Source organism: Channa argus, chromosome 1 (genome assembly GCF_033026475.1).
Source record: "Channa argus isolate prfri chromosome 1, Channa argus male v1.0, whole genome shotgun sequence".
NCBI classification, from domain to species: domain Eukaryota; kingdom Metazoa; phylum Chordata; class Actinopteri; order Anabantiformes; family Channidae; genus Channa; species Channa argus.
This window is the reverse complement of record NC_090197.1, coordinates 8,385,914-8,410,142: the sequence shown is the minus strand read 5'-3', so window position 1 is coordinate 8,410,142 and position 24,229 is coordinate 8,385,914. Positions and strand designations below refer to the sequence as shown.

General features: G+C 39.8%; 3 protein-coding genes across 3 annotated transcripts; all 3 read right to left on the bottom strand.

Annotated features, from left to right (window-relative positions):
- Positions 1 to 6,024: 6,024 nt before the first annotated feature.
- On the bottom strand, positions 6,025 to 9,221 carry LOC137102626 (galactose-specific lectin nattectin-like). The gene is made up of 6 exons (XM_067482321.1): positions 9,107 to 9,221; positions 7,944 to 8,048; positions 7,339 to 7,416; positions 6,574 to 6,725; positions 6,340 to 6,464; positions 6,025 to 6,249 (listed from the first exon to the last, which is right to left on the bottom strand). Exons 1-6 carry the CDS (start codon positions 9,219 to 9,221, stop codon positions 6,042 to 6,044), a joined length of 783 nt encoding a protein of 260 aa, XP_067338422.1. The 3' UTR covers positions 6,025 to 6,041.
- A 4,720-nt stretch (positions 9,222 to 13,941) lies between these two features.
- On the bottom strand, positions 13,942 to 17,049 carry LOC137102613 (hepatic lectin-like). The gene is made up of 6 exons (XM_067482297.1): positions 17,031 to 17,049; positions 16,763 to 16,822; positions 16,328 to 16,485; positions 16,095 to 16,219; positions 15,817 to 16,007; positions 13,942 to 14,048 (listed from the first exon to the last, which is right to left on the bottom strand). The coding sequence occupies exons 1-6, from the start codon at positions 17,047 to 17,049 to the stop codon at positions 13,942 to 13,944; spliced, it is 660 nt and encodes a 219-aa protein (XP_067338398.1).
- Positions 17,050 to 20,266: 3,217 nt separating this feature from the next.
- LOC137102606 (CD209 antigen-like protein E) lies at positions 20,267 to 23,085 on the bottom strand. The gene is made up of 7 exons (XM_067482283.1): positions 23,022 to 23,085; positions 22,616 to 22,729; positions 22,308 to 22,379; positions 22,028 to 22,087; positions 21,592 to 21,749; positions 21,359 to 21,483; positions 20,267 to 21,268 (listed from the first exon to the last, which is right to left on the bottom strand). Exons 1-7 carry the CDS (start codon positions 23,083 to 23,085, stop codon positions 21,061 to 21,063), a joined length of 801 nt encoding a protein of 266 aa, XP_067338384.1. The 3' UTR covers positions 20,267 to 21,060.
- Between the last annotated feature and the right edge of the window lie 1,144 nt (positions 23,086 to 24,229).

Below are 24,229 nucleotides of genomic sequence, written 5' to 3'. Positions count from 1 at the left end.
ACAATTCTCTTGAAACAGAACGTTCTTAGCAAAATAGTCCGTGAATAAAAATGATACATTTCACTCCGAAATGCTGCCTGTGTTTGGAGGCGGAGCCGCCAGCCGGCCGAGCACGTGTCAAAGAAGTTTAGTTGAAGATTGTGGATCATGGGACGGATCGGTGGAAGGAAAAGTAGTTCCTATGCGGTGCATCACAAATAATATACAAATTGATGTAGAAGGAGCAGAAAACATTCGGATATGACTGCGGAGAAAATATGAATAAATAAACAGAAAATATCGATATTTTAACTTGAGACTCGATATTTAAAAATTGGCCGTCAAGATCGAAATATCGATATTTTGGTATCGATCCGCCCATCACTACTGAGCAGCGAAAGGAAAAAAACTGGGAGCAGGCTCTCGCTCGATGCGAGCCGGCTCTTCTGATTCACTACAAAGCATCGGCTCTCAGAGCCGCATCTTTTGCTCATGACACATCACTAACAGGGAGCATGACGGTCCCAGGAGGCTCAACTGAGCCCAACACAGCAGGAGTAGAGGAAAATTCTGGTAAGTTAGATTCGTTGTGCGGGGGTTTCGAGCAGGTGCGTCTAGTTTTGTTGCTTCCTCCGAGTGTAGGATGGCACCACCTGAACGCTTTTGTCGAGATGCCAGTAAATGCCGCCCGTTTGCTTCTTGGAGCCGCAGCCCCTTACACCCCCCACGGAGCGCAGCAGGGTGACATATATACTATCTCCCTACTCTCGGGGAAAGCGCGCGCTTGGGGGACGCGGAATGGGAGAACAGGTCCGCGTGTTGTCAGTCTTTTGAGGCATTTGCTAACGAACTAACCTTCGTGTTCAACCCATCAGCGCCTCGCAGAGTAGCAGCGTCCAGGAACGTCAGAGGGAGCGTGACTCGGAGGGACGACCGAGTAAGTGTCGTCAGGTTACGGATCCACCTTCCGCTCGCTCCACTCTACCTATTGGCTCTGATGCCAACTTCATCGATGGAAGTTTCTGCCAGACTTCAGGTAAAAGTCACAGATAATTGTGTAACTCACCACATTCAGTTTATTACTAAACCTGTGAAAATACCATCACTAACTGAGTTCACAATTTGTGTACAATTGCCCAAATACACCGCTGTTGCTAGGTTCTCCTTGGTTATTCATTCACAACCCACAAATTAGTTGAGTCCATTTTGTCTGACTAATTGCTTATGTGCGGCTGAGTCTCCTCCCAGTAATGTCATGTTGGGAAGAAAGATGGGGGGCTTAGACCATGTATACATTACCAGGAGGTAAATTATATTACTGTTAAGAATAAGTATCCCCTTCCCCTTATGTCATCAGCCTTTGAGTTGCTGCACGGTGCTACCATTTTCACAGCTTGATTTATGCAATGCAACCTCCTTTTGCAGTGGTAGCAGTGCTGCAGGTAAGGACAGTTGTGGAGTGGCCAGTTATCACAGACCGGAAACAGTTGCAAAGGTTTTCAGGCTTTGCAAACTTTTGCAGACAATTCATCAGGGGTTACAGTAATGTAGTGGCCCCTTTGCATGCCCTCAGCTCCACCAAGACCTCCTTTGTGTGGGGAGGAGGGGCAGATATAGAGCATTCAACCACGTCAAGACATTATTCACCACCGCTCCTATCCTCACGCTCCCGGACACCAAGAGGCAATTCATTCTGGAGGTCAATGCCTCTGGAACTGGGGTGGAAGCGGTGTTGTCCCAACGCTTGGGAGCAGACAACAAGATGCATCCCTACGCCTTCTTCCCGACGCTTAGAGGCTAAGAAGAACTACGACATTGGAAACCGAGAGCTCCTCACTCTCAAATTGGCGTGAAGAATGGAGGCGCTGGCTGGTTCTCGTCTGGACTGACCTGGACTTTATTTCCTTTGCCTGTCTGCTGTAAGTTCATTTTATAGTCTTTGTTAATAAATCTTCTTCTGCACTTCCTGTCTTATGTTGGCTCTTGCACTTGAATCCCTGTGTGTGTTTGTTGGAATCTCACAGTATCGGGGGGATTTATTTTGAAGATGTTCCCCTCTCATGTAAACCGACATCCAGTGGAAAGGACAAAGGGAGCTTTGTGACGGTAATAGGAACATCTGAGTAAGTGGACTATGGAAGGCAGAGATGACCTGCAGCACACAGGTGGAGAAGCTGTGAGGGTTAGAAATGTGCCCCTGTCAAGAAATCTTGAAGATTCATCCAGATGGGTGAGACCTGAGCCAGGCCAGAGTTGCACCAGTGATGCCAAAGTCAGAGTGTGGACAGGAGGATCTGGTAGTTCACATGGATTAAAAGGAGGAAGCTAGTTCCAGTAGTTGGCAACTAGAGCTGTTTAAATGTGGGGGGAAGGTGTCTGCTGGGAGAGATGTCTTAAGCATTTGTGTAATGGCTTGGATTTAATTTTAATTATTGTTAATCAATAATCATTTGTTAAAATCCAAATTTTGTTCACACTTCAATCAAATGAGCAGAACAGAAAATGAAACGATGAAATGTAGCTTGATATTGATCTTCTTCTTTTCCTTTGGGCTGTTCCCTTTCAGGTGACGCCACAGCGAATCATGTGCTTCCATCTAACTCTGCATCCTCTTCACTCTGATGTCCTCATTCCTGATCCTGTCCATCCTCGTCACTCCCAAAGAGAACCTCAATATCTTAAGCTTTGCTACCTCCAGCTCTGCCTCCTGTCTTTTCTTCAGTGCCACTGTCTCTAAGCCGAACAACATCTCTGGTCTCACCACCGTCTTGAACACCTTTCCTTTCATTCTCACTGATACTCTTTTATCACACAACACACCTGACACTTTTCTCCACCCGTTCCAACCTGCCTGCACTCGCCTCTTCACCTCTTTTCCACACTCACCGTTGCTCTGAACCGTTGACCCTAAGTATTTAAAGTCCTGCACCTTCTTCACCTCTGCTCCCTGTAACCTCACCATTCCACCTGGGTCCCTCTCATTGACACACATGTATTCTGTCTTACTGTGGCTAAGCTTCATTCCTCTGTTTTCCAGAGCAGACCTCCACCTGTCTAGATTTTCCTACTCCTGCTCTCTGCTCTCACTACAAATCACAATTTCATCTGCAAACATCATAATCCATGGAGATTCCTGTCTAACCTCATCTGTCAGCCTGTCCATCACCAGAGCAAACAAGAAGGGGCTCAGAGCTGATCCTTGATGCAGACCCACCTCCACCTTGAACTCCTCTGTTACACTTACAGCACCTCACCACTGTCTTACAGCTCTCATACATGTCCTGCACCACTCTTAATACTTCTCTGCCGCTCCAGACGTCCTCATACAATACCACAGCTCCTCTCTCTGCACCCTGTCATACGCTTTCTCTAAATCTACGAAGACACAATGTAACTCCTTATGATATTCTCTGTACTTCTCCATCAGCATCCTCAAAGCAAATACTGCATCTGTAAAAATAAAAATCTGTACTCTTTCTAGACATGAAACCATATTGCTGCTCACAAATGCTCACCTCTGCGCTTAGCCGAGCTTCCACTACTCTTTCCCACAACTTCATTGTTTCTCTCATCTCTTTGTCTGGCCAACCTGTACAAATCCACCTCTCCCTCCTTATTGTCCAACCTATACACTCCTGAACTTCCTCGTTCCACCACCAAGTCTCCTTGTCCGCTTTCCTCTTTCCAGATGACACACCGAGTACCCTCCTACCTGTCTCCCTGATCACATTAGCTGTAGTGGTCCAGTCATCTAGAAACACCTCCAAACCACCCAGAGTCTTTCTCAGCTCCTCCCTGAAAACTATGCGACATTCTTCCTTTTTCAACTTCCACCACTTCATCCTCTGCTCTGCCTTAGTCCTTTTCATCTTCCTCACCACCAGCATCATTTTACGCCCACCATTCTGTGTTGTCTGGCTACGCTCTCCCCTACCAATACTTTACCGTCACTGATCTCCTTCAGATTACAGCTTCTACACAAGATGTAGTCCACCTGAGTGCTTCTACCTCCGCTCTTGTACGTTACCCGATCTTCCTGTCTCTTCTGAAAGAAAGTGTTCACTACAGCCATTTCCATCCTCTTTGCAAAGTCGACCACCATCTGTCCTTCTGCGTTCCTGTCCTGAAGACCAAACCTGCCCATAACAGTCTCATCACCTCTGTTCCCTTCACCTACATGCCCATTGAAATCTGCACCAATCACCACTCTCTCACCTCTGGGGATGCTCTGCATCACTTCATCTAACTCATTCCAGAATTTCTCCTTCTCTTCTAAATAACATCCTACCTGTGGGGCATAACCACTCACAACATTGAACATCACCCCTTCAAATTTCCAGCTTCAGACTCATCAACCTGACTGAAACTCTCAACACCTCTAGAACATTCCTCACCAACTCCTCTTTCAGGATAACTCCTACTCCGTATCTCCTCCTATCTGACCCATGGTAAAACAACTTGAACCCTGCTCCTAAGCTTCTAGCCTTGCTACCTTTCCACCTGGTCTCCTGGACACACAGTATGTCCACCTTCCTTCTCTGCATCATGTCGATCAACTCCCTAGCCTTCCCTGTCATAGTACCAACATTCAAAGTCCCTACTGTCATTCCTACATTCTTAGCTTTCCTCTTCTCTCTCTGCCTACGAACACACCTTCCTCCTCTTCTTCTTCGTCTTTGACCAAAAGTAGTCCAATTTCCACCGGTACCCTGTAGGTCAACAGCACCGGTGGCGGTCGTTGTTAACCCGGGCCCCGACCGATCCGGTATGGAAGTCATTGTCACGATTCGCATGTTTAATTTGGCATGTGTTTAATGTCGGATGCCGTTCCTGACACAACCCTCTGCATTTATCCAGACTTGGGACTGGCACAAGAAGACACTGGCTTGTGCCCCCTTGCGGTTGCATTATCATTTTCAAAGTAAAACTACATAAATAAAACAAACTCACAGAGACGGTAAATAACAATGGCAGCAGCTGCCAGGAGACCACTGAGAACCAGCAGGGCGACTCTCTCTGATGTGACCTTTGACCTTCTGTCCAGGATGTAAAGTATCTCTCGCCCAGTAACAGATGGGATAAGCTCCATCCCCCAGTGACCCTACAACAGGATAAATGGTTTGGAAAATGGATGTTCAACTCCAAAAAAGTCGATTCAAAAATAATGTTTTACTGTTTATGAAGACAATGGTGAAATCGTGAGCATCATATTCAGAACTCACCTTTCTTCTTCTTGTGTCTTTAGGAGTTTTATTGTAAATCAACAGTACTGTGAAGCACATACCACATACCACTGTGTTTTTTATGGTGGTCTTATATATAGAGATATTTTTACTTCCCTTAACCCATGGATTGAAATTGGTGCAATAATGATTTTAATGTGTAATTTATTTTATTCCTAGCGGTGCAGTGCTGGTCCAAGCCTGGTAAAAATTAGGGAGGGTTGCGTCAGGTCATTTGTTGGAAATAAAGATGAAAGTTTGTTGTACAGATTCAAACCCTGACAGTTTTCCCTGTGAGATTTTTCTTCATGGCTTCATTTTCATTTTTCAATGTTTGAAGAGTTTTCATCATTGTTACATTGTTTTCTTTGAGTGTTTGAAGAGTTTTCTTCTTGTGGAAATGATCAAAAGCTGAAAATCAGTAAATGTTAGTTCTTTGTAATATACAGTGATGACAATTTGTTATTTACTGTAGAAGAAACACCTTCAAATATTACATCACAGTGATGATGTTCATTTATTAAGAATTCACTGAAAAGAGTTTTGCTCCAAAAGAACAAATAGTCATATTTGTTTATTTTGCTGATCTCCCAGATGTGAAAAAACCTTGTGCTTTATCATATTCAAAGTAATACTATGTGAATAAAACTGTACAAGCCCTGTAAAATTGTTATTGTGTTTTTAGAAGAAAATCCTGTTTATTTAAAAATGTTTGGATCTTTAAATGTTTGCAACATCTCACATTGTTTGTGACATTAGTTTTCTACAAACAGCAATGCTCCATGTTCTGCATCCTGTACTGAGATTGTTAATGGAGCTGATGACTAAAGCTTCACTGTATTACAAACTACAATTACAAACATAACGTCCAGTTTGTGCTGCTTTCTCACATATACTTTTGTGAGGGTTGTTGCAGAAGTGATCAAACCAACACTTCAGGTCATCAGCTCCTCCTTTCTCCCCCATCCTCACACAGTCCTCTCCATCAGGATTTACCTCATTGGTTCCTTTCCAGTTGTCTGGCTCTGCACTTTTCCAAAAACTCAAACTAAAAGATGTGACACACAAAGATCAGGGTCAATAAAACTGGTAAAACTGAGATTAAAGATAAACAAACTGGTTTTTACAACAGTTAAACCTTGTGTCCAGTTTTGATCCGTCCACCCACAACCATCTGCCTTCTTTCTCTGAGTCTGTCAGTCCGATCCAGAACTTGTCCTGGTCTTCATTCATTTTGTTTCTCAAACGTTCCTCCAGGAATGACTGAACAATCAGAGGTGGTGAAAATGACTCTGTGACTTTTCTGTGCTGAGATAATAAAACTTATGTGATCAAATATGTGAGAACATGAAGCTGCTGCAGTGTTTTATACCTGCTCCTCTCTGCTGTCGATCTTAACCAGATCTCCTCCACGACGGACACATTCTTCTCTGCTCTGGTTCCAGGATGAAGGTTTGTTGGAGAAATAATAACACTTTCCTCCATGTAGCTCCCAGCCTTCTTCACACTTCTGACATGGTTCATCTGTAAAAGTTTACAGCAAAGACATCAGTCAGGTGACACAATCACTCTTTATGTTTGATTCACATAGAGAGAGAGTTTGAGTTTTAACTGAGACAATCAGAGAAAGTGAAGTTTTCTCTTTTACAGATGCAGTTTTACTATCTCACAACTCCAGTTACTGCAGTATACAGTCTGAACTAGTGCAACATAAATACATCACTGACTGACTCACTGTGTCTGTTATTTATCACTGTTTATTAATCATCTGTGAAAGTGAAAAAGACAAATCCATAATTTATTAGTATTAACTTCAGTACGTTCTGGGCACATAGGCTGCAGCCTGGTGCATTGATTTATTTCAGAGAGATGTTCTGTTATGAAAGAAGATAAATGACTGATTAAAATTAATTCTTTTCATCAGAATCATCACTTTTAGATGAACCTTAACAGTAAAAACAAAAACAATTAACATAACAACAAATAAGTAGAAACCAAATAAAAGGTTGATAAAATAGATTATTGTTGATCATCTGTTGGAAATAAACTAAAAATTGTCTTTTTTTGAAAACTCCAAATTAAATCTGGAGTTCACCTGGTAAAGTTATGAGACAGTTTCAAACCGTGACAAACTGACCTGTGAGATTTTTCCTCATGGCTTCATTTTCATCTTTCAGAGTGTGAAGAATTTTCTTGTTGTGGAAATGATCAAAAGCTGAAAATCAGTAAATGTTAGTTCTTTGTAATATACAGTGATGAAAATTTGTTATTTACTGTAGAAGAAACACCTTCAAATATTAAATCACAATGTTGTTGTTTTCCTTTCTGCTTATCCTGTGAGTTCAGCGTCACCACAGCGGATCATTGTCCACATGTTGATTTGGCACAATTTTTACACTGGATGCTCTTCCTGACACAACCCTCCCCAATTTCTACTGGGCTTGGACCAGCACTGCACAGCTGGGGAGGGGTATGGGCTGTTAGGGGTTCAGTGTCTTACCCAGAGACACTTTGACATATAGCCAGGGACAGGGATCAAACCCCTGACCCTGTAGTCTGTGGAGCACTGCCTTTACCAACTGAGCTGCAGATGCCCCAAATATTACATCATAATGATGATGTTTATTTAATAAGAATTCACTAAAAAGAGTTTTTGTTCCAAAAGAGCAAATTAGTTTATTACTTACTGCTGCTTTATCATTTTTAAAGTACAACTACATGAATAAAACTGTACAAACTCACAGAGACGGTAAATAACAATGGCAGCAGCTGCCAGGAGACCACTGAGAACCATCAGGGCCACTCTCTCTGATGTGACCTTTGACCTTCTGTTTGCAGCAGCTTCACCTGTTGAACATTTAGAGGAGACGCATGTGAGAACACAGAAGAGTTCAGAGGGTGGACACAGTAACATCAGCAGCTCTTCTATAAAATGCAGCAGTCATCAGAAATGATAACAACCTTCTGATTTTACCTCATCAAACACTGTCCATTGAAAAAAGTTCCACCCTAAATCTGTTTTCTCTGGAAGGGTTCAGTTTGTTGCTGCTGATTGTTTCAAATCAAGTTCTGAGGTTGAACAATGGAGACACTTCTTTTTACTCATTGCATTAAAAATACTGATTTTCCACCTCAGCACTGAAACACACATTTTTATTCAAACCATTTTGCTAATAACACAAACAGACAATTGGACAATTTATCCTGTAGCTCTTTCAGCTGTTAGTCTCCATGACCATCACCACTGTGACTAATATTCATTGATTCATTTCAGATTCCCTGTAGTGGCCTACAGAGACCAACTGATGAAAACTGTTACTGTCCAAATACATATGAGGACAAACGGGTGTCTGATACTAAACCCCTCATTAATCAGATGAGGAGCAGGACATTGATGCTGGAAGATTTTATTCCCTTTAGAAATATCAAATATTTTGCTTGTGATCTTTTGATCGTTCTTGTTTTAATAAGCACTGATTTGTCTTTATTTGTTTGTCTAATGGTTATTAGGTTTTTGTTTTTATGTTCTCAGGTATTTTTCTCAGACAGAAATAAATTAACAATTAAATAAAGTTTTAATTTAATCAGCACAAACTTGAAACCTGTGCAGTAAAAACACTGACCTGCTGTTTAATGTTCTTTTACTGTGAGCTCCAGGATGTGACTTTATTAACTTCAAACTATGGTCTTAAAGAAGAGGAAGTTCATTTTTTAAATGGTTTTAATCTTGTGGAAGTATTTCTGTTTTCAGTACCAAACATTTTAAAGTTTAACTTCTATACTCTTTAAGCTGAAAGATGAAGTTTATCCAACAACAGCAGAAAACACCTTGTTTGGTTTCTTCTGCTGTTTGACTGTGATGATATTAATAGTTTATATGAGCACATCTTTAGACGCCCTATCACGCTGCTGTTTGTGTGTTTGATAGTCAGACATGGACTGGTCATCTGGCTGCTCCAGGTTCAGTGAGCTGCTGCTGCCTGTAATGACCCAGTCACATCGTGCTTTGACCAGCTCCATTCTCCTTCTCCAAGTCACACACACACACACACACACATACACAAACACAAACACAAGCACACACACACAGACACAGAAAGCTTTGCAGCTGGACGCAAAACTGTTTTCTAACATTACTTGTGCAGTAGCCACCTTCCAATCTGCATCAGTTCAACAAAACATGAACAGCAGAGTGAAAAGGGAGAAAGACAGGGACAGAATCTTCTGTTGGAGACAGAGACAAAAGGACACAGCAGCAGATGAACAGGCAGCAGTAAAGAGAAGCAACAGGATCAATAAACAGCAGCTGTTGACTTTATTTGCTCAGAGAAAAACACTTTAAGGTGAACGAGAATTAAAGAACCTTTAAATGTTTGATGTACAGAACATTACTGAGTTAGTGTAAGTGCTGAATTGTAGGTATAGTACAGTGGTAGAAGAACTAATACTAATAAAACTGTAAAATACTCCATTACAACAACAAGTCCCACACTTGTAGGTTTAATCAGGAAAATGTACATAAAGTATTAAAAGTACTGAAAATATCCACTGTGACTTTTATACTATTTAATATCGTGGTCGTAGTTTTACTCATGCAGAAAGTATCAGCAGCACTTTACTGTTGTAGCTGAGGTGAATTTTAACAATCTTGTGCAGGACAGTGGGTGAATAGTTTACTTTTATTAAGGATTAATTTACTGATCAATTTCTCTTTTTATCGTCCAGTTTCTAAAACATTCACACCTTCAAGGTTTGTTCTAAAGATTAAAAATAGCAAAGGAAAATAATTATTAGATTTCCTGCATCAAAACCAACAGTGTCAGTCGACCTCACACATCACAACCATTGTCCTTTACAAAGACTGAGACTAAAAATCAGGTTAATTGACTCACTGATCCTCAGTCAGCTGCTTTTCTCTGTCACTTCATTAATGTGGATTCTGACTTAAATTCACTCGATGCTTGTTTCCCTCCCAGTTCTTCTTCACACTGACTTACCGTCACATTCCTGCTTGTTTCCTTCTCTGTAGCTCATTGTGCTCAGTCTTCAGGATCCTGCCTTCAGTGGAAACTTTCTCTGCAACAAAAAAACACCATTTTACAACATTTAACAAATATCTGACAGACTGGGGACCTGTCCAGTGTGTCCTCCTGGACAGCTGAAATTATGAGCATCATATTCAGAACTCACCTTTCTTCTTCTTCTCCCGTGTTTTTATTTTAAATTAACAGTCATGTGAAGCACATATCAACACTTCACTTTAACACAAAATGAGCGTCAGTGTCACAGACCTGACAGTTTACTGTAGAAAAAGTACTGATGATAATCTACTTCCCCAAACACAAGTTGCTCAAGTGTTTGAATTAAACAGGTTTTAACAGTTTATGTTCTGCAAAAAAAAGGTTTATGATGACATTTATTAGAAATTATTTTTATTTAGCTTGAAACAAACCTGTTTTTTTTTTACAAACAAACTTTGCAAAGCAGATGTAGATGTGCTGCCACTTTTTGTTTTTTTATGTTTGTCTTGACCGTAACACTTCTGCTTTTTTATTCATGAGGGGAAAAACACAAAGTCTGTAAAAAACTACTTTATCACTAGTAGATGTAACCATTTAAGTTGCTTACCTACTAAGTACATGCTTAAAAATGCAGTTAAAGTACAAAAGTGTAAGTACTCCACAAAGTAACTTCAAACACCATGGCTGATGTTGATACCATGTATCAGGTGAGGCTTGTTAGGCTTCCCCCCTCCCTACAGGTCAGCCAGTCCCGCCTGGGACAGGTTGCTCTTCAGCTCCTTGGTCTCAGTGTGTGTGTGGAACAGACAGATTAGACAAACTGTAGATTTTTGTGTTTATATTTTCATTTACATTTAGTCATTTAGCAGACGTTTTTATCCAAAGCGACTTACAAGTGAGTTACAAGGCAGCAAAATCAAAAGTCAAATCAAGGAGAAAACATCAAAGCAAAGTCTTAAAAGTCTTAAAAACTTTGTAGAGACAATCACTGAGGTTCCTAACTTGGTGTGGATGCTGTATTGAAGGTCTGGCTGAGACTAGAACTTCTGTCTTTGTCAGAAGTTAGGTTTTTTGTTTCTTTAATTAAGATTTAATTTGTTTCTGTCTCTTTGTTTTTTTGTCTTGTGTCTGTATGTCTCCCCGCAGTTCTCCTCCCTCGTCAGCTGAGGCTTCTCATCACTCAGTTCCACCCCAGTCTGTCTCCAGTCCATCTTGGCTTTCTGTTCCTCAGCTGGCACCGGTCAACACACCTGTTTCACATCATCCATTTATTTTTGTTTTATAAGGACTTCAGTCCCTATTGTTTACTGCTACTGTGTGTCTCCATGTGACCTGTTTCCTGCTAACGAACTAACCTTCGTGTTCAACCCATCAGCACCTCGCAGAGTAGCAGCGTCCAGGAACGTCAGAGGGAGCGTGACTCGGAGGGACGACCGAGTAAGTGTCGTCAGGTTACGGATCCACCTTCCGCTCGCTCCACACTATTTATTCCTCAGCCATTCGAGCGAGTCAAACCCCCTCTCGAGGAACCCATGCAGGTGGGGAGGTCGAGGCTGCCTGCTAGCGAACGACAACGACGGCTAATCAACGGGTTGTGTCTTTGTTGTGGGGAGTCTGGACACAGAGCTCATCAGTGCCCGTTAATCGGCCAGACCAGCCGTTCCTCTCAGCTAAACTCCCCACAAAGACCTGCTGTTCCAGCCCTCATCACTGCTCCCCTGGCATCCAAGGAGTGTGCTGCCTTTATGGACTCTGGCTCTGATGCCAACTTCATCGATGGAAGTTTCTGCCTGACTTAAGATAAAAGCTTCAGATAATCGTGTAACTCACCACATTCAATTTATTACTAAACCTGTGAAAATACCATCACTAACTGAGTTCACTATTTGTGTACAATTGCCCAAATACACCGCTGTTGCTAGGTTCTCCTTGGTTATTCATTCACAACCCACAAATTAGTTGGGTCTCCTGCAATATGATGAGTCCATTTTGTCTGGCTAATTGCTTACGTGTGGCTCAGTCTCCTCCCAGTAATGTCATGTTGGGAAGAAAGATGGGGGGTTTAGACCATGTATACATTATCAGGGGGTAAATTATATTACTGTTAAGAATAAGTATCCTCTTCCCCTTATGTCATTAGCCTTTGAGTTGCTGCACGGTGCTACCATTTTCACAGCTCGATTTACGCAACACAACCACCTTTCTGGGACTGTTCATTGCCTCTAGGTCTCTATGGATGATTGTAAGGTAAGGACAGTTGTGGAGTGGCCAGTTATCACAGACCGGAAACAGTTGCAAAGGTTTTTAGGCTTTGCAAACTTTTACAGACAATTCATCAGGGGATACAGTAATGTAGTGGCCCCTTTGCATGCACTCACCTCCACCAAGACCTCCTTTGTGTGGGGAGGAGGGGCAGATATAGAGCATTCAACCACCTCAAGACATTATTCACCACCGCTCCTATCCTCAGACTCCAAGAGGACACCAAGAGGCAATTCATTGTGGAGGTCAATGCCTCTGGCACTGGGGTGGAAGCGGTGTTGTCCCAACGATTTGGAGCAGACAACAAGCTGCATCCCTACACCTTCTTCTCTGATGCTTGGAGACTGAGAAGAACTATGACATTGGAAACCGAGAGGTCCTCACTCTCAAATTGGCGTGAAGAATGGAGGCGCTGGCTGGTTCTCATCTAGACTGACCTGGACTTTATTTCCTTTGCCTGTCTGCTGTAAGTTCATTTTATAGTCTTTGTTAATAAATCTTCTTCTGCACTTCCTGTCTTATGTTGGCTCTTGCTCTTGAATCCCTGTGTGTGTGTGTGTGTGTTGGAAACTCACAGTGTCGGGGGGATTTATTTTGAAGATGTTCCCCTCTCATCCAAACAGACATCCAGTAGAAAGGACAAAGGGAGCCTTGTGACGACAATAGGAAAATCTGAGTAAGTGGACTATGGAAGGCAGGGACCTGCAGCACATAGGTGGAGAAGCTTTGAGGGTTAGAAATGTGCCCCTGTCAAGAAACCTTGAACATTCATCCAGATGGGTGAGACCTGAGCCAGGCCAGAGCTGCACCAGTGATGCCAAAGTCAGAGAGTGTGGACAGGAGGATCTGGTAGTTCACATGGATTAAAAGAGAGAAGCTAGTTCCAGTAGTTGGCAACTAGAGCCTGTTTAAATGTGGGGGGAAGGTGTCTGCTGTGAGAGATGTCTTAAGCATTTGTGTAATGGCTTGGATTTAATTTTAATTATTTTTGATTAAAAATCATTTGTTAAAATCTAAATTTTGTTCACACTTAAATCAAATGAGCAGAACAGAAAATGAAACGATGAAATTTAGCTTGATATTGATCATCTGTTGGAAATAAGGATTTTTTAAAAATTAAGTCTGGTGTTCACCTGGCAAAGTTATGAGACAGTTTCAAATCCTGACAGTTTTACCCTTGAGATTTTTCCTCATGGCTTCATTTTCATCTTTCAGAGTTTGAAGAATTTTCTTGTTGTGGAAATGATCAAAAGCTGATTTTACAAAAGAGAAAATCAGTAACAGTTACTTCTTTGTAAGAAACACCTTCAAATATTACATTACAGTGATGATGTTCATTTATTAATAATTCTCTGAGAAGAGTTTTATTTTCAAAAGAACAAATTCCAAATTTGGTTGTTTATTACTTATTGCTGCTTTATCATTTTGAAAAACCACATGAATAAAACTGATGAAACTCAGAGACGAGAAATAACAATGGCAGCCGCTGCCAGGAGACCACCGAGGACCAGCAGGGCCACTCTCTCTGATGTGACCTTTGACCTTCTGTTTGCAGCAGCTTCACCTGTTGAACATTTAGAGGAGACACATGTGAGAACACAGAAGAGTTCAGAGGGTGGACACAGTAACATCAGCAGCTCTTCTATAAAATGCAGCCGTCATAAGAAATGATAACATATTATTAGATACTTGATTTTTATCAGAAAGCATCATATCGTCACGTTCAGCTTCATACAATTGAGGTTATCTAGTGGAAAGAAACCTTAACTATAAGAAGTAAGTAGCAAGTAAAGCTGGTCAAACATAGCTGGTGAACGGTCGACTGTGAGGAGCCCGTCAGGCCAAAAGTCCAGGACTGATCTTTAATCCCAGTGATAGTTACAGTTCTGATCATATATTAACTATGACATTTGAACAAAATTATATATATATATATATATATATATATATATATATATGCACACACACACACACACACACACTGAGACTTACTATATATACTTGACTTACTGAGCCTCAGTCAGCTGCTTTTCTCTGTCACTTCATTAATGTGGATTTCTGACTTAAATTCACTCAATGCTTGTTTCTCTCCCAGTTCTTCTTCACACTGACTTACCGTCACATTCCTGCTTGTTTCCTTCTCTGTAGCTCATTGTGCTCAGTCTTCAGGATCCTGCCTTCAGTGGAAACTTTCTCTGGTTTGGAAAATGGATGTTCAACTCTAAAAAAGTCGATTCAAAAATATTGTTTAACTATTTATGAAGACAATGTTGAAATCGTGAGCATCATATTCAGAACTCACCTTTCTTCTTCTTGTTTCTTTAGGAGTTTTTTTTGTAAATTAACAGTACTGTGACGCACATACCAACATGTCACTTTAACAAGTGACGATCAGTGTCACAAATCCGACAGATCTCTGTAGAAAAAAGTCCCAGTCAAAAATAGAAACAAGGCTCTACTTCCCCAAACACAGGTTTTTGCAGTGTTTGAATTAAACAAGTTTTAATGATGGATGGACAAAACTCTATTGTCATACAGCCTTTGTAAAGCAGATGTAGCTGTGCTGCCACCTTGTGTTCTTTAGCTGTTTTTACTGGCCCTAACTGTTTTTCCTTTTTGATCATGAGGGGAAGTTCACAAGCAAAGGTGCAAGTACTTGGTAAAAAGAACTACTAAGTTGAAGTACTAGGTGTATGCTGTAAATGTACTTGTGTTATTTTGATTTCTAACCAGACCTGCAGCCCCATCAGTTCACCGTGAGCTTTAGGAGACAGGATTTGCGTACTCACAATAGTATAAATACTCACACTACTACACACAACATTATACACAGTCGTTACATTTTAATCAATTTATGTCTAAATTGTTTTATTGTATTTATGAACTGTAGCACCAGTTGTAAAAAAAATTTCAGGAAACTTTTTCATAGTGAAATTGCTGATAATTAGATAGTAAATGGACAAACATAGTTAATTAATAACTATTAAAACATTGGTCATTAACTCCAGTCCTCTAGAGCCCTGTCCTGCTGATTTTCCCACCATCCCTGTCCCACCAGCTTCTCACTGACGTCTCAGAAAACATATTTGTGCTGTAAATCTGTGAGAATTGAGAAACACTCAGAGAAACTTTCCCCTGTACATTCAGACACAAAATGATTCAAAGCAAAGCATTTTTATTTTTGACTGTGGATCTTTAAATGTTTGCAACATCTCACATTGTTGGTGACATTAGTTTTCTACAAACAGCATTGCTCCATGTTCTGCATCCTGTACTGAGATTGTTAATGGAGCTGATGTCTAAAGCTTCACTGTATTACAAACTACAATTACAAACATAACGTCCAATTTGTGCTGCTTTCTCACATATACTTTTGTGAGGGTTGTTGCAGAACTGATCAAACCAACACTTCAGTTCAACAGCTCCTCCTTTATCCCCCATCCTCACACAGTCCTCTCCATCACGATTTTCCCCATTCGATCCACTCCAGTTGTCTGGCTCATTCCCGCTCCAAAAAGTCAAACTAGAATATGTGGAACAGAAAAGACTAAATCAATAAAACCACAAATGTGGATTTTAGAAATGAAAAACGTTTTTACAACAGTTTAACCTTGTGTTCAGTTCTGATCCGTCCACCCACAACCATCTGTCTTCTTCCTGTGAGTCTGTCAGTCCGATCCAGAACTTGTCCTCAGATTCATTCATTTTGTTTCTCAAATGTTTCTCCAGGAATGACTGAACAATCAGAGGAGTGAAAATGACTCTGTGACTTTTCTGTGCTGAGATAATAAAACGTATGTGATCAAATATGTGAGAACATGAAGCTGCTGCAGTGTTTTATACCTGCTCCTCTCTGCTGTCGATCTTAACCAGATCTCCTCCATGATGGACACATTCTTCTCTGCTCTGCTTCCAGGATGAAGGTTTGTTGGAGAAATAATAAAACTTTCCTCCATGTAGCTCCCAGCCTTCTTCACACTTCTGACATGGTTCATCTGTAAAAGTTTACAGCAAAGACATCAGTCAGGGGACAGAATCACTCTTTATGTTTGATTCACATAGAGAGAGTTTGAGTTTTAACTGAGACAATCAGAGAAAGTGAAGTTTTCTCTTTTACAGATGCAGTTTTACTATCTCACAACTCCAGTTACTGCAGTATACAGTCTGAACTAGTGAAACATAAATACATCACTGACTGACTCACTGTGTCTGTTATTTATCACTGTTTATTAATCATCTGTGAAAAAAAACAAATCCATAACTTACTAGTATTAACTTCAGTAGGTTCTGGGCACATAGGCCGCAGCCTGGTGCATTGATTTATTTCAGAGAGACATTCTGTTATGAAAGAAGATAAATGACTGATTAAAATTTTTATCAGAATCATCACTTTTTATATGAACAGAAAAAAACAATTGTTTGCACTTTTTTTCAAATGAGCAGACCAGAAAACCAACAAAGGTTAAAAAAAATGCATTAATGTTGGTCATTTGTTGGAAATAAAGATGAAAGATTGTTGTACAGATTCAAACCCTGACAGTCTTACCTGTGAGATTTTTCTTCATGGCTTCATTTTCATCTTTCAGTGTTTGAAGAATTTTCTTATTGTGGAAATGATCAAAAGCTGAAAATCAGTAAATGTTAGTTCTTTGTAATATACAGTGATGACAATTTATTTACTGTAGAAGAAAAACTTCAAATATTACATCACAATGTTGTTGTTGTAAATGGTCTGCACTTATATAGCGCTTTTCTACCTACTGGCACTCAAAGCGCTTTACACTGCTTCTTATTCACCCATTCACACTCACAATCACACACACACTCACAGCTGCTATGCAGCTGGCCAACACTCACCGGGAGCAACTAAGTTGGGGTTCAGTGTCTTGCTCAAGGACACTTTGACATGTGACCAGTGACATGTGAGTGGCCGGGGATTGAACCAACAACTGCGAGATTGGTGGACAACCGCTCTACTTTCCTGCACCATAGTCCTTTCTGCTTATCCTGTGGGTCCAGTGTCGCCACAGCGGATCATTGTCCACATGTTGATTTGGCACAATTTTTACACTGGATGCTCTTCCTGACACAACCCTCCCCAATTTCTACCTGGCTTGGACCAGCACTGCACAGCTGGGGAGGGGAATGGGCTGTTAGGGGTTCAGTGTCTTACCCAGATTCACTTGACATATAGCCAGGGACAGGGATCAAACCCCTGACCCTGTAGTCTGTGGACCACTGCCTTTACCAACTGAGCTGCAGATGCCCCAAATATTACATCATAATGATGATGTTTATTTAATAAGAACTCACTGAAAAGAGTTTTTGTTCCAAAAGAGCAAATTAGTTTATTACTTACTGCTGCTTCATCATTTTCAAAGTAAAACTACATGAACAAAACTGTACAAACTCACAGAGACGGTAAATAACAATGGCAGCAGCTGCCAGGAGACCACTGAGAACCAGCAGGGCCACTCTGATGTGACCTTTGACCTTCTGTTTGCAGCAGCTTCACCTGTTGAACATTTAGAGGAGACACATGTGAGAACACAGAAGAGTTCAGAGGGTGGACACAGTAACATCAGCAGCTCTTCTATAAAATGCAGCCGCCATCAGAAATGATAACAACCTTCTGATTTTACCTCATCAAACACTGTCCATTGAAAAAAGTTCCACCCTAAATCTGTTTTCTCTGGAAGTGTTCAGTTTGTTGCTGCTGATTGTTTCAAATCAAGTTCTGAGGTTGAACATTCTTTTTACTCGTTGCATTAAAAATACTGATTTTCCACCTCAGCACTGAAACACACATTTTTATTCAAAAGATTTTGCTAATAGCACAAACAGACAAACAGACAATTTATCCTGTAGCTCTTTCAGCTGTTAGTATCCATGACCATCACCACTGTGACTAATATTCATTAATTCATTTCAGATTCCCTGTGGTTTATTGTGACAGTTATTATGTGCTGCCACTTTTTGTTTTTTATGTTTGTCTTGACCGTAACACTTCTGCTTTTTTACTCATGAGGGGAAAAACAGAAAGTCTGTAAAAAACTACTTCATCACTAGTAGATGTAACCATTTAAGTTGTTTACCTACTAAGTACATGCTTAAAAATGTAGTTAAAGTACAAAAGTTACACTTTTGTACTTTTACTCCACAAAGTAACTTCAAACACTATGGATGCTGTTGATACCATGTATCAGTTGAGGCTTGTTAGGCTTCCCCCCTCTCTACAAGTCAGCCAGTCCCACATGGGACAGGTTTCTCTTCAGCTCCTTGGTCCCAGAGTGTGTGTTGAAGAGACAGATTAAACAAACTGTGGATTTGTGTGTTTAAGGTAAAACCTGTTAGCAGCCATCTGTTCTAGTCTGTTTGGGTGAAGTTGTGCTGTGGTGTGTTCTCTGATTCTTGATCACGGCCACATTTATTTATTTCCCATCCTGACCTCAGTCCACCACAACATTCAGACCACCAGGTGGTTATAGTTCTGACTGATCAGTGAATATCTCAAACCTACACAGTAAAAATACTGATTACTGTTTCCACTTAGTGAACTGACTTCATTAGTTTCTAACTATGGTCTTAAAGAAGAGGAAGTTAATTTTTGTTCAGTTTAATGTTGTAGAAGTGAGAATGAGGTTAGCAACAAGCTTTTTAAAGTTTGACTCGACACTGAAACACTTTAAAACTTGACCCTTGTTACTATGAGATGACGTGTTTCACCAACAGCAGCAGAAAACACGTTGCCCTGTTTCTTCTGCTTCTTGACTATGATAATAATTTATATGAGCTCATCATTTTTTAACCTCACATATCACTTCAAAACAAATCTACTTTTTATATAGTCACTAACAGTCTGTCACACATAGCTTCATACAATAGCTGAGACAGTAAGAAAAAAACATGAGCATTTTTACACAGAACTCACATTGAAATTTCTCTCTTCATAAAGTTTCTATCAACATGTCCCTTTAACACTAAGAGACTGTCAGTGTCAAAGATCAGTTTCCTGTCAAAAAACACTTAAAACTGATGGTAAAGTAAAAGATGAACAAGAAACTACTTCCCCAAACTCAGGTTTATGCTGTTTCTTGCTTCACACTTATTTATTATACATATACATGTATATTATACATATTTAGCTTGTAACTAAATTGCTAGTTTCTTTTTACAGTTATTTTTACCTTTTTTACGGACAAGAAGCCTTTTAGTTTTTAGTTAGTCAGTACTCAAGCAAAGAGGGAAGTAGCTGCTAACAAACTGCTCCAGTAGTGGTTGATGTACCCATTTAAATTCTTTTCCCAAGTTAAAGTACTAGATGCTCCAAAATGTACATGTTGTACCATAGTACTTCACAAAGAAAACAAAATATTTGAAATATTTTTAATGTTGATACTATGAATGTAAATTCTGGTTCAGATTTGTTCCACATGTGTTTCATAAATAAAGTTCCTGCAGAAATCTGTTCAGGTCTTGTTAAATGTAATATTCAAGCAGAGAATCACTTCAAAAACCAGATTTCTGAATATTTACTTATGTTTTTCTTGTTTCTATAGCTGAAACTTCTCAAACCAAACCCCCAGGATTGTTGTACTCATAGTATAAATACTCACATTTACTACACACAACATGATACAACAATGTTATATCTACAGTAATTTATGTCTAAATCATTGTATTGTTTTTATGAACTGTAGCATCTTTGTCTAAATGTTTGCAATGTACATTTTCAAGTTTTTAAAATGAGAACACAAAATATTAGACTGTGTGAACAAACATAGTTTATTGTCCATTATTAGAGCAAAGCAGGCTGTTGGAACACATGTTAAAAACATCACTAAAAGTCTGTTGATTCTTCAGTATTTGTCTTTGTCCTCTGGTCTTTTTTACATGTGGTAGTTTTATAAAATGTACTCGTCTTTGAAAACTGCAGTTTTTTCTGTGCATCAAGAGATTTAACAGGTTAGAACACTGGTCATCAGCTCCAGCTTCTCACCGACTGAACAAATGATGTCTTCAGGTTATAAAGTCAGACAAACTAAGAGAAACTTTCCTTGTAGAGTCAAACTCTGCACAAACATCATTCTGACCACAAAACAGAAGCTAAACATGTTTCTGACTGAAGGGAGATTTATGCAGAGTTTGACACTTTCAGGCTGTTTTGATCTGCAGAGGAAACAGAACAACGTTTCTCTGTGCTCATCTTAAGTTTTGAAGTTTAATGTGTGAATATATGATTATGACCTAGAAACCAGTTCATCATCAAATATGCAACTTAGACAAGTTTGATGTGGAAACTCAAAGGCCCCGATTTAGGCATAAAGTAGGAGACATTTTGCATATTCATAGATTTGAGATATTGATGTGACTTACAGAATTTTTACAAAAGGTCACAGAATTTCTTTAGTGAAAAACTCATCAAACTGAGTATTTTTAGTTTTGACTGTGGATCTTTAAATGTTTGCAACATCTCACATTGTTGGTGACATTAGTTTTCTACAAACAGCATTGCTCCATGTTCTGCATCCTGTACTGAGATTGTTAATGGAGCTGATGACTAAAGCTTCACTGTATTACAAACTACAATTACAAACATAACGTCCAGTTCGTGCTGCTTTCTCACATATACTTTTGTGAGGGTTGTTGCAGAAGTGATCAAACCAACACTTCAGGTCATCAGCTCCTCCTTTCTCCCCCATCCTCACACAGTCCTCTCCATCAGGATTTTCCCCATTGGTTCCGTTCCAGTTGTCTGGCTCTTTAAAGTTCCACAAAGTCAAACTAAAAGATGTGAAAAATAAAGATCAGGGTCAATAAAACTGGTAAAACTGATATTAAAAATAAACAAACAGGTTTTTACAACAGTTAAACCTTGTGTTCAGTTCTGATCCGTCCACCCACAACCATCTGCCTTCTTCCTCTGAGTCTGTCAGTCCGATCCAGAACTTGTCCTCAGATTCATTCATTTTGTTTCTCAAATGTTTCTCCAGGAATGACTGAAAAATCAGAGGAGTGAAAATGACTCTGTGACTTTTCTGTGCTGAGATAATAAAACTTATGTGATCAAATATGTGAGAACATGAAGCTGCTGCAGTGTTTTATACCTGCTCCTCTCTGCTGTCGATCTTAACCAGATCTCCTCCATGATGGACACATTCTTCTCTGCTCTGGTTCCAGGATGAAGGTTTGTTGAAGAAATAATAACACTTTCCTCCATGTAGCTCCCAGCCTTCTTCACACTTCTGACATGTTTCATCTGTAAAAGTTTACAACAAAGACATCAGTCAGGTGACACAATCACTCTTTATGTTTGATTCACATAGAGAGAGAGTTTGAGTTTTAACTGAGACAATCAGAGAAAGTGAAGTTTTCTCTTTTACAGATGCAGTTTTACTATCTCACAACTCCAGTTACTGCAGTATACAGTCTGAACTAGTGCAACATAAATACATCACTGACTGACTCACTGTGTCTGTTATTTATTACTGTTTATTAATCATCAGTGAAAAAGACAAATCCATAACTTACTGGTATTAACTTCAGTAGGTTCTGGGCACATAGGCTGCAGCCTGGTGCATTGATTAAATTCAGAGATACATTCTGTTATGAAAGAAGACAAAAAGATTTTAATTTGATCAATCATTTATCAGAATTATCGCTTTTTTATGAACCTGAACAAAAACACAATTGTTTACAATTTTTTTAAATGAGCAGATCAGTAAACAAACAAAAAGTAAAAAAATATTCTATTAATGTTGGTCATTTGTTGGAAATAAACATGAACGATTGTTGTACAGATTCAAACCCTTGACAGTCTTACCTGTGAGATTTTTCTTCATGGCTTCGTTTGTCAGTGTTTGAAGAATTTTGTTGGTTTGGAAATTATCAAAACCTGATTAACAACAAAGAAACCACATAGATCACAGCACCTTGTATCAGATCCCCCAAGTATCTTTACTGCAAAGTAAAGTACACAAGTGGACTGACACTTCCAAAATGTCTGGAAGTGACAGTGTATGAACTGAACTATGTTTCATTCCAGAACAACAAAAATAAGAACAAGAATTACTTTGGTTTTGTTTGTTAAATTTCCCCTAAAGTCAGTTTACATGTATTGACACAACTCACAGACAACGCAGAGACCAATGACAGCAGCTGTGAGGAGAACACTGAGGACCAGCAGGGGCACTCTGTCTGATGTGACCTTTGACCTTTTGTTTGACTCCACTTGTTGGGAAGCTGCTGAAAAGGTCAAAAAGACAGAAAATGGTAAAGATTTAATAACGTGTCCTCCCATTGTGTTTTGACACAGGAACCACAGTGTATTAATATTTTGACAAACATTTCATTTCTACAATAAACATTTGAACAAAAAACTCACGGATCTTTTGGTAAAAGAAAAAGTAAAATGAGAATAAAATGAGCTGTAGACAAATTCTACTGTGGGTCAGCAGAGCAGAGACACAGTCCCCTCCCCCATCTACACCTTTAGGGTCAAAAGGATCAGGGTATGATTATATCTCCTCCCCTATACCATAAAGTATAGAACCACCCACCACCACCTCCACAGCTTCAACCTTCACTGTTTTCAGACTCATAGTGTTTGGCACAGAAAAAAACACTGTGTAGATATCGATTTGCTCACTATTAATAATTTATTATAATATCAACAAACTTCTATTTACTACACCTGAACTTTCATTATGTCAGTATGAACACAGCCCATGTTCCAATACAGAATGTAACTATTCTTCATCTTCTTCTTACTATAATTATTATTACTGTTACTGTATTGGGACTATACCACATTGACCAAGTCGCCCCAAAGCAAAATTACCTCATTTGGTTTCCTCTTTTTGCTACAACTTCTTACCCAGAGTCTGCTGACAGTTCTGTCTTTTGTTGTCATTTCCTTGTTGACTTTTAAATTATGTGTGCTGTCAGTTTCAATCACACTCAAATGACAAATAACAAAACTTTTTTCATAGATCACACATCTGTTTGTGAAAATGGTAAAAATAACCAAAAGAGCATCATAATTAGGACTTTTAGGAAGGAAGGAAGTTTAGTTTTCCTTCACTGCTTTTTTTCCGATGTTTAATACAGTTTATCTGTTTAAATAAAACAAAATGATTCAAAAGCACGGTGCTATGAGAAGAAATGTTTCTGTTTTATGAGACACACATGCTGGATCTGACAGATTGGAATTTTATTTTAATAGTTTAAGTGCATAGGAAGTTTTGTCTTCTTAAATACTGGCAGTCAGGCTGCAGACTGTGGTGGCTTGTTCCACAGTGATGGACCACTGAGCTGAAGAGGTTTGCTCAGGATCTTTTACTGTGTGGTGTAGGGACCACCAGAGGTTCTGATGTTGTAGAAGTCAAATCTGCTGCCTAAGAGATCAGTAAAACTCACTTGGTCATCATTGATGACCCCGGACTTTGTAGAGACAATCACTGAGGTTCCTAACTTGGTGTGGATGCTGTACTGAAGGTCTGGCTGAGACTAGAACTTCTGTCTTTGTCAGAAGTTAGGTTTTTTGTTTCTTTAATTAAGATTTTATTTGTTTCTGTCTCTTTGTTTTTTTATCTTGTGTCTGTATGTCTCCCCGCAGTTCTCCTCCCTGTCAGCTGAAGCTTCCCATCTCTCAGTTCCAACCCTTGGAACCCTACCCTTTGGATAAAAGAGCTATATAAGTGACTATTTACCATTTACCCATTGACCTGTCTAGTATCCCCACTG

Coding starts and splice junctions, on each gene's coding strand:
- LOC137102626 (XM_067482321.1), bottom strand. CDS start 9,221: ATGGAGCTGGTCAAAGCACGATGTGACTGGGTCATTACAGGCAGCAGC. Junction 8,049..9,106: donor TCAAACACACAAACAGCAGC/GTGATAGGGCGT, acceptor AATGTTCAACAG/GTGAAGCTGCTGCAAACAGA. Junction 6,250..6,339: donor GGATCAAAACTGGACACAAG/GTTTAACTGTTG, acceptor CACATCTTTTAG/TTTGAGTTTTTGGAAAAGTG.
- LOC137102613 (XM_067482297.1), bottom strand. Junction 16,486..16,762: donor TATGTGCCCAGAACCTACTG/AAGTTAATACTA, acceptor TGCTGTAAACTT/TTACAGATGAACCATGTCAG. Junction 14,049..15,816: donor ACAAATTGGACGTTATGTTT/GTAATTGTAGTT, acceptor AATGTTCAACAG/GTGAAGCTGCTGCAAACAGA.
- LOC137102606 (XM_067482283.1), bottom strand. CDS start 23,085: ATGAGTCTGAAAACAGTGAAGGTTGAAGCTGTGGAGGTGGTGGTGGGT. Junction 22,730..23,021: donor GGGTGGTTCTATACTTTATG/GTATAGGGGAGG, acceptor TGACCTTTTCAG/CAGCTTCCCAACAAGTGGAG. Junction 21,269..21,358: donor GGATCAGAACTGAACACAAG/GTTTAACTGTTG, acceptor CACATCTTTTAG/TTTGACTTTGTGGAACTTTA.